This window comes from Talpa occidentalis, unplaced genomic scaffold, assembly GCF_014898055.3.
Source record: "Talpa occidentalis isolate TD23 unplaced genomic scaffold, MPIMG_talOcc4v2.1, whole genome shotgun sequence".
In the NCBI taxonomy this organism is placed as follows: Eukaryota; Metazoa; Chordata; class Mammalia; order Eulipotyphla; family Talpidae; genus Talpa; species Talpa occidentalis.
In genome coordinates this window covers 66,336,679-66,346,462 of record NW_026555331.1, presented here as the reverse complement: position 1 = coordinate 66,346,462, position 9,784 = coordinate 66,336,679, and the positions used below count along the sequence as shown (strand labels likewise).

The window sequence follows — 9,784 nt, the reverse complement described above, 5'->3', positions numbered from 1 at the left end:
TTTAAATCCAGAGATAAACATATGGCTTCACTGTTAACATTCTATATAGTCCATCACTAAATTATTTCCTTTATCAATTAGCACCCATTTATAAAAAATGCATTCTTAATGTTTTTTCAGTCAGTTGGAATACAGCAGAAAAGTGAACAGTTTGAGAACATTGAATGTACATTTTTGGTACACATTAAACTGTGGTAATACTACCAACTGTACTGAGTTCTGACTAAACTTTATTACCCATGTATCTGTTTTCAAATAATTTTTACCACTAATTTGAAAGCTTTGACTATTTAAAATCAAATAATTTCTATTTTTATGTTTGCACAAAAACTAGTTAAAAAAAATCACAACTAAAGTGAAAATTTCAATTAAGTCCACTGTCACATGACAGTAAAGCAAATTTTTCTAATGGATTGTTCATTTCGTACAGCAGTTGGTTTCAAACATATATAAAAACAAGTAAACTAATACTCTGTAAGGAGAATCATCTCAGAAGTTAAGATAAATTTTCAATATCCCAGAACATACTAGATTATGGCCTAATTAAATGTTCAGTTGATTACAGAAAATTAAAACCAAAATTACTTATTACCTAAAATGGCAATTCTAATAACTAAAGAGGTTTAACTCTGGGGACTAAAATATAGTATAAGAAATAAGTATAGGAAGTTTGAAGTGATGCCTGGTTTCTTTATATAAGTATAAATACATTTTAAACACCATATCTACGATTCAGAATATCAAATTACAGCATATATTTGACAGCAGATGTCTATGGCAAGGAGGGAATATTTGGTCTGTTATAAAGGTTAATAAAAGAACACATTTATTTTGTAGAGAGGAAAAAATTTAAAATAGAAATGCTAAGTGGGGAAAGAAAAGTCTGGTCCCCAAAATAAAAGGGCCACTATCTGAAAAGAAAACATTACTCCTTACTGACTTAGAATCATTATCCCTATTATTAGGAATAATGGAATACCACCTCATTGAATAATTTAACACCACCTCATCCTTATATATTGTAATAATTACGAATATTTGAATACATATATAAAAATACAGATACTACATGGTGACTAAGTAATTTTGGAGTAAGTCCACAGCCTAAGTCACAGCATGGATAAATTGTTTATATCATAACTGCTCATTTATACTTGGACAAGTTTTCACTAAGCATACTAATAATTTTCAAATGATATAATAAAAATTTGGTTACAGTATTTTATTATTTTGCTGAATTACATTTGGGAAAAGAAACTAGCTGATTCATCTATTTTAATACTAGTATATTCTGGATCATATACAAATACAAGTACAGAAACTTAAAGGATCATAAATTTCCCATGAGGAGATATTTAGTCTGTGTCATTGGTGTGCATTTGCAAAACTTTAACACTGCAAACATTAGAAGTTTCAAGATTGGGCACAGGAAAGGGTTTATATTCTACTACAATGATGCTGGTGTACTTCTATACAAGGCCTCTTAGTGAAGTCAATCAACTGGAGGTAGAAGTTTATCAATGAATTGCTTGATATCCATCATTTCCTGTTTGGAATAAAGTGGTTTTTAATGAACAGTTAAAACCAGAAATTAAACAAACCAGAAATTAAACACCTACTAAAATACCACTAACCTAAATCCATGTTATGAATTAAGATGACACCATATTTTTACTATTATAATTAAAAAAAATAGAGAAATGAGGTTCCAAATTTTAGAACTTTACCTATGATTATAATGGTATATTCAAATGATAACTCCCTTCTATTATCTAATCCCATAAAAATGGTCTGCATTTTTCTATATACTTGTGCAAAACAAAACACTGGTGGGGTGGGGAGGAGGATGGGTGTTTTAGAAGTGCCAATATCTATATGGAGAAGTCTTAGTCAATATACAACTACTTTAAAGTATCATTGGAAAAGTTAAATATTTACTTATTAGAATGAAATGCTAAATTCATAACATAAAATATTTTGTGCCTTTCATAAAGATTTATATACAACCATCCACCCATTTGAAAGAGAGCATGGAACTAAGTTAGGCCCAAAAAGATATGAAAGTGAACATACCAAATTATTTATTATGAAAATAACTTTTATAGAAGACTCCAGTAGCTGACTCCTTTTTCACACCTCCCTCAATCATATTTCCCTCTATTATCTCTAGCATTTCAAGGATTAAAGCTTCGCAGACTCACAAATTATCAATTAAAGAGAAACTGTGATTATAATTGGGTCACTGAGAAGAAAACTACAGCATGAAAGTAGTCTATTTTTCTACACTTTAAAATTCTGAAGTATGACTTGATTAACTCCTTTAAACTGAATCTCAATCAAATGCACTTATCTTAAAAATGCCACATGGAAAAAGTTGCCAGTATGTCCCTTTAATCACTGCTTCCAAACATTTACCTGGTGACATGAACTATGCATCATGCCTTCATAGGTTTTGAAGGTTACATTGGCTGGATTTACCAATGTTTTTAGTTTTTCGACAGTAAGAGCGCCAAACATTAGGGGAACTAATGGGTCACAATCTCCATGGCACTGGAGAACAGAAATATCTCTATTAATACCACTGATAGGACCCTGCAAAAAAACAAAACAAGTATTATTTATTCAAATGTATAAAACATTATGCCAGGCATTTAAAACTATGAATAGATGTACATGTACAATGTTATTATAATATTTAGCCACAGAAATTAAATTCCTTCCATCCCTATAATCCCCATATCACTTTATCTAAACTTCCAAAGCACATATGATTATCCTGTCTAATTCTGAACATTTTCCGAATGAATCAGTTCCTTTAAGAAGACTGTATATTAAGTATTAGGTATTTTCATTATCATGACATTAGAAGTACATTTTAGTTCAATCATGTTCTTCTAACTTATTTAACCACATCTCCCAAATGTACTATATACAGTAAGTTCTCACTTATCCTTATCCATAGGTTTTTGGAAACTGTGACCTTACATGAAAAGACACACAAATGAATTTGATCAAAGGCTAATTGATAAAACTAGTCATGTTCCTACAGCATAGCCACAAAACATCAACAAATTTCTAAATAAATACCCAAAATACTTGTAATATTAAACAAAAATGTGTAGTCATCCATTCATCTTCCAATCCCCTTATTCCATTTCAGGCTCACGAGTAGTCTCAGTCTATCTGGGAAGAATGCAAGATGGGAACCAACCCTGGACAGGAAACTCTTCCATCACAGGTGCACTCACATACCTACCCACTCTCACGCCATCTGTGACAACTGAGAAATGCCAATGAATCTCATGTGCACATCCTTAGGAGTACACGAGAAAACAGGCAGATGTGGGGAGAATGGGCAAACTCCACACAGATAGTAGCGTTGGCTGGGAACTGATTTTTTTTAAATCAATGTTATAACAAAATGATGAACAAACAATATTATTCAAGTACCTACTGCTAAGTATATAAAAAATCATATTCTGTGGCAAAATTCTGCTATCAAACAGCAAATTCAACATTCAAAAATATTTCTATGTGCAAAAAATAAATCATTTCATATATATGACCCTTCAAATGTAAAGTTTGAAGATAATATAGTATACAGATAAAGCCTAATATATTGTAAAGGTCTAAGAAAATTCTTTAAAAATGGTTACTAATGTAAATTATGGGTTTCTGATGATAATGATGAGTCTGTGGGGTCATCAACTGTAACAGATGCAAGATGTCAATAGTGGAGGAAGTTGCATGAGTATGGGGGGAGGAGGTATTATGGGAAATTTTTTCTATGCAATTTTGCTGCAAACCTGAAACTGTCCTAAAAACTTTGGGTTTATTAATTTTAAAAATAAATAAGACGATACTTTCCACAATATTAATGTTTCATGTATTAATCAGGATACCTGTGTAAAAGAAGAACGCAGAGGAAGCCAGCAACTGAGTGCGGTGACCCCTGCCAGTTTCTGCTGTGTGGTAAGAGCAGTGTACAAAGATAAAGCTCCTCCCTGGAAAAAGAGGTAGAGAAAATTAATAGAACATATCCTCTGCTACAGTAACTTAAGAGATTTCTCTATATTTAATGTCCATAAGAAAGCAAACTGGGAAGCTGATGTCAAATCAAACCGGCAAACTAATAGAAATACATGTACACTTCACCATGTCCTAAAGGATATATTCCTTACAGTGAAGACCACACAACACAGTGACTACCTGATCAGTGTCAAGACATAGTTAATAGTAAAATAAACTGCTGCATTTACAACTGTCTTAGGAATATTCTGAATTTATAAATACCATATTCTCTTCTGAAAAGTCATAGGTATAAAATCAAATCTAGCATTACACTGGTATTGTTTTCCAAAATAGGTATTCAAAATAATAAGTACTATGGAGAAGATACCATTAAAATATCTGCCTTCCCAGCTCACAACACCCTGTGCCTGGAAACTATATTCCTTCCTCAGTCATCAAGATGACACATCAACACCTCCCCATTGCCCCTCTGGCCTACACTCCAGTTCCTCCATACAAAACTAATAAAATAAAACAAAAATTACTTCAAAAATTTTTTAAAAGAAAACCTTAAAAAAAAAAGTTATATTTGTGTAGAAGAACTGGGATGTAGGCTGGGGGTGGGAGGGTGGGTGGGGTGAGAGAATTCGCCAGAGACAGAGTGGGGAGCAGAACAAGCAGATTTACTAAAACACACTGCTAAGGGAAGCAGCACAGGAGAGGTCTGCTGCACCTTATATGGGCTAGTTCCCTGGCTGGGGATCAAACTCAGGCTGTAGAGGTGATAGCACTGAGACTTAACCCCTAGGCCACCAGGGAGGCCCAAAATCCTATTTTACATGATAAAAAGAGTAAAGAAATTCGATTGTCTTCTGGCTCTATGTTCCTATCAGTAGTGCCCTCCTAGGATGGAGGATTTATACCTATCTTTAAATTAGAATTTTAAAAGGATACATAGAACTAGAAACATATTGACACATATATGTATTTATATAACATATATATGGTTATTTTAAGAAACTATATTCCAGATTCCAATCAATTTATTTAACTTGTTTTCAAGGCATAACCTATAAGGTGTAGGCTACAAATGTAGGAAGAAAAGTAGAAAAACAAAAGAGAGTATGAAGTGCTTTATTAGTAATTGTTTCTAGTCCAAACTTAATTCAGCATCAAAGTAGTATATAATCAAGACTCAATATCCTCTAAAAAACAAATTCCTCCATAGAAAATGGACTGAAACCACTACTTCCAGATAAATATACTGATTGTAGTGACATACAAACCAAACTTTCACGATCTTACCTGAGAAAATCCTCCTACAATAATTCTGTCAGAAGGAATGCCATTCTTCACTTCTTGATCTATCAATGCTTTCACTAAAAACATGGAAAGTAAATCACTAATATTCTCAAAGTTAAGCCAATGAATACAATTTAAATAGGAAAAATAACATAAAAGTAAAATATATAGTAAGGTGGAATGAGTGAAAAACTTGAAGCAATCCATTAAAATACAAAATAAGAATGCATTTTTTAAAAATAAAACTCAGATTTCACAGGTGCTGCTTAAACTTAAATTATTTCTTGTTTTATAGTTTGGGGACTACAGTTCTTTCTCTCATTAATAAATATTCCTTTTTTATATAGTCAATTCTGCTCATATGTGTTTGTTTTTCTCTTATCAATTAATTGCAGACATTTTTACCTAGAAGTTGTTACTTTAAATTTGAAGTAGTTAAATAATTATATGGTTTTGGGTTTACAGTGTTTAAACAATTCATTCTATTATTTAAAAACACATTAATTTTTCCTATAGCCAGTAAGTGACTGGAGAAAATCAAATGAGGACCTCAGTTTCTGCAAAATACTTTGACACACATAATTAAACATACTTCTTGATTACTCTTAGATTTTACTTTGCTTTTCAATTAGTCCTGTATTTTTTTTTTATATATTTAAAGAACAGGCTTATTAGAAAAGGGACAGAAGAGTAAAAGACACTTGCAAAGACACAAGTGGCAGGAAAAGCTGCCTTAGTCCTACATTTTTGTATACTTGCACCTTTTACAAATAAGTTATCTCTTTTAATTTTTGACTTATGGGAAAATTTTGTCTCTCAGGATGGTACTGGAACAAAAACAGACACAGACCAATGGAACAGAATTGAGAGCCCGGAAGTAAACCCATACCTATATATGGACAGTTAATCTATAACAAAGGAGCTAAGAATACACATTGAAGGAAAGCCTCTTCGATAAGTGGTGTTGGGAAAACTGGACAGCTGCAAGCAAAAGAATGAAATTAGACCACTATTTCACACTGTACACAAAAATCAACTCGAAATGGATAAAAGTCTTGGATGTTAAGACCTGAAACCATAAATACAAGAGGAAAACACTACACGACATAGTCTTCAGAGAAGTCTTTGTAGATTTGTCCCCAACAGTAAGGAAAATAAAAGTGAATATCAACAATCAGAAGAACATAGAACTAAAGAGTTTCTGACAACAAAATAAACAATCACCAAAACAAAAAGACACACTACTGAATGAGATAAAATATTTGCATACATATATCTAAAAAGGGGCTGATAGCTAAGATCAACAAAGAACATATACAGCTAACAAAAAGAAAACTGAATTAAAAGAAGCTAAAGAGTTAAACAGTCACTTCTCCAAAGAAGACATACAAAAGGCCAACAGGCATATGAAAAAAATGTTCATCACCACTTATTGTCAGGGAAATGCAAATTAAAACCACAATGAGATACCACCTCATACCTCTGAGAATGGCCCTCATCAAAAAGACCCAAATCAAATGCTAGTGAGGATGTGGAGAAAAAGTAATACTCTTACATTGTTGGGGGAATGTAGACTGGGTCAGCCCTATGGGAAACTGTGTGGAGGTTTCTTAAGATTAAAATTGTTCTGTCATATGACCCAGAATTTCACTCCTAGGTATCTCTCTTAAAAATATAGATAAAAACACTAATTAGAAGAAAATATGCATGCCCATGTTCACTGCAGCACTGTTTACAAGAGCCAAACTATGGAAACATCCTAAGTACCCAAATACAAATGTGTCAATCAGGAAGACATGGCATATATACAAAATGGAATACTACTCCGCAATTAAAAATATAAACTCTTGCCATTTGCCAAAACATGGATGGAGCAAGAGGGAGTTATGCTAAGTGAAGTGAGTCAGGAGAAAGACAAATACTGGATGCTGTCACTTACACTGGAATATAGAGAAACCAAACAAAGGGTCATATAAAGCCAAACTAACAATAAACCTTACAAAACTGACTACAGAACTGAGGCTATCACGAAGGGGAGGGGAGGGGTGAGAACAAAGTGGGTAGGGAGCACAATGGATCATGGTGGCAGACTATGGGTGCTTAATGGTGGTGCAGAATGTCAACACCATCTGAAGGGGAAGGTCCTACACATCTAAAACACAAAGATTTTTTTTTATGATAAAAACTTCCAACTATATTTCCTTATTGATCAAAAAATAAAAACTGGCTTTCATTAGGGTGCTACAAATTATCAAATATCCAAATTCAAAATTCTATCCTCCTTGGGCCTCCCTGGTGGCGCAGCAGTTGAACGCTGGGTTGCCAAGCTGCCCGCAGCCTCTGCAGTGCCGGTTTGATCCCCGGCAGCTCCCCGGCCACCGGAGGTGGGTCCCACATGGCGCGCAGACCTCTCCTGCCGCCAGCTACTCCCCTCAGCAGTGTATTTCGGTCCTTCTGCCTGCTCTGCTCCCTGTTCTGGCTCTGGTGAATTCTCTCACCCTCCCACCCTTCTGACTGTATCCAGTGCCCGTATAAATAAATAAATAAACAAATAAATAAATCTTTAAAAAAAAAAAGTGTTTTAAAAAGAACAACAAAATTCTATCCTCCTTTATGAGATATTTTTCTAATCAATTAACATTTAATAACTATTACTGTGTATTGACCGTTAAGCGATAGAAAGATGAACAGTCTCATACACTAGTATTAGAAATAAATGCCACCCTTTTGGAAAGTAATTATACAAAATACATCTTGCTTTAAATATGTAAAGTTCCTTGACCAGAAAATTCCACTTTCAGAAATCTACTCTAAATAAGCAACTCAAATAAACAAAAATAATAAAAGGATGGTCTTTCCACCAAAATGCTGAAAACTGACATTACATAAGTATTTAGTTAAAATCCAGCACCACAGTTATTGACACACAAAATATTTTTCTTGTGATAAAAACTTTTAAAATCTATTCTCTTACCAACTTTTAAAAATATAATACAGTATTATTAACTATAGTCTCCATGCTGTACATTACATTCCCAAGACTGACTGACTTTATAACTGTATTTTTAACTCTCTTAAATACCAATCTGTTCTGTTTTTATGAGCTCGGTGTTTTAAGAGTCCATGTATAAATGAAATCATATATTATTAGTCTTTCTGTGACTTATTTAGTATCATGCCCTCAAGATTTGCTTCCCTTTATGGTGAGTAATATTCACGTGTGTGCTGTATTTTCCTTATCCAGGAGGTAACTTCCATATCTTGGCTACTACTGTAAGTAATACTGCAATGAATATGGGGATACATGTATCTTTTTCAATTAGTGTTTTGTCTTCTTTGGATAAATACCCCAAAATGAGACTGCCAGGTCATACAGGAGTCCTATTTTTAGTTTTTTTAAGAATCTTCATACTACTTTTTCACAGTGGCTGTATCAATTTATGTTCCTACCAACAGTATACAAAGATTCCCTTTTCTCCATATCCTTGCCAACACTTGTTAACTCTGGCCTTTAGAACAGTCATTCTTACCACATTCTTATAGGCATCAAAGGTATAGGCTGTTTCTCACTGTGGCTTTGGTTTGCATTTTCCTGATAGTGATTTTGAGCATATTTTCATATACCTGCTGACCATCTTGTAGGTTTGTCTATTCAGATCCTCTGCCCATTTCTTAATCAGATTGTAAAAAAATTTTTGTGTATTAAGTTTAGTTCTTACAATTGAATGAAAAGTAAAGGGTACCTACCTTGACTAGAGCACATGAAAATGGACTAAAGAACAATCAAGAAAGCTTTAGAAATAAAATAATTATTGAGGAATGAGGTATTTATTGAGGGGAGACTGCACAGTTAGAAGATGATAGAGAAGTGGCAGAAACAGTCAAGCTGTAAGGAGTGAAAGCTGTTGTTGGGGTTTGGTAAATGTTAGCTGCATGTCAACAGGGAGTTATTGGGACTATTTTCCCTCATTTCCACAAAGCTCTACTCCCGATGGTTACACTATCTGCTGAGATAAACTTAACAAACTACGATGACAGAGACTGGCTATGGAACAGTAGGTTCTAATTTCAATCACCTTTTGCATTAAGAGCAAAGGTGCCTCTGTGTTCCTTGGAACATGAACACTCTCTTCCTTATTCAGTAGTATATTCTTTCAGTCCTCAAATATACTCCTTTCTTTCCTAGCTCTGTGTCTAATACTCTCCAGCTATCACCTTAGAGAGAAAAGAAATAATAAGTATTTCATAGGCCAACTCTCTCATGAGGACAGAACTTTTCACTCTAACTCACCAGACCACTTATCTTTCCCACAAAGCTCACCCCTTATCTTTCATATGGTCTAATAACTCACACCCATACCCTGATATATATTTTTGTCATGTATAATTTTTGGCAAAATCCTAGCTCTAGGATTATCGCTTTGACGTACTTTTTGATGATCTTCAAAAATCAGGGTTCTTAGTTTGACAT

At 33.8% G+C, this 9,784-nt stretch overlaps 1 protein-coding gene across 1 annotated transcript in view; it reads right to left on the bottom strand.

The window, feature by feature from the left end:
- Nucleotides 1-836: 836 nt before the first annotated feature.
- LYPLA1 (lysophospholipase 1) overlaps nucleotides 837-9,784 on the bottom strand; it is a 33,659-nt gene continuing 24,711 nt past the window's right edge. The window contains exons 6-9 of the mRNA XM_037506617.1: nucleotides 5,317-5,390; nucleotides 3,903-4,004; nucleotides 2,416-2,592; nucleotides 837-1,546 (exon numbers count right to left, since the gene is read on the bottom strand). Coding sequence (XP_037362514.1) covers nucleotides 1,493-1,546; nucleotides 2,416-2,592; nucleotides 3,903-4,004; nucleotides 5,317-5,390 — 407 coding nt within the window. The 3' untranslated portion in view covers nucleotides 837-1,492. The remainder of the gene's footprint in view (nucleotides 1,547-2,415; nucleotides 2,593-3,902; nucleotides 4,005-5,316; nucleotides 5,391-9,784) is intronic.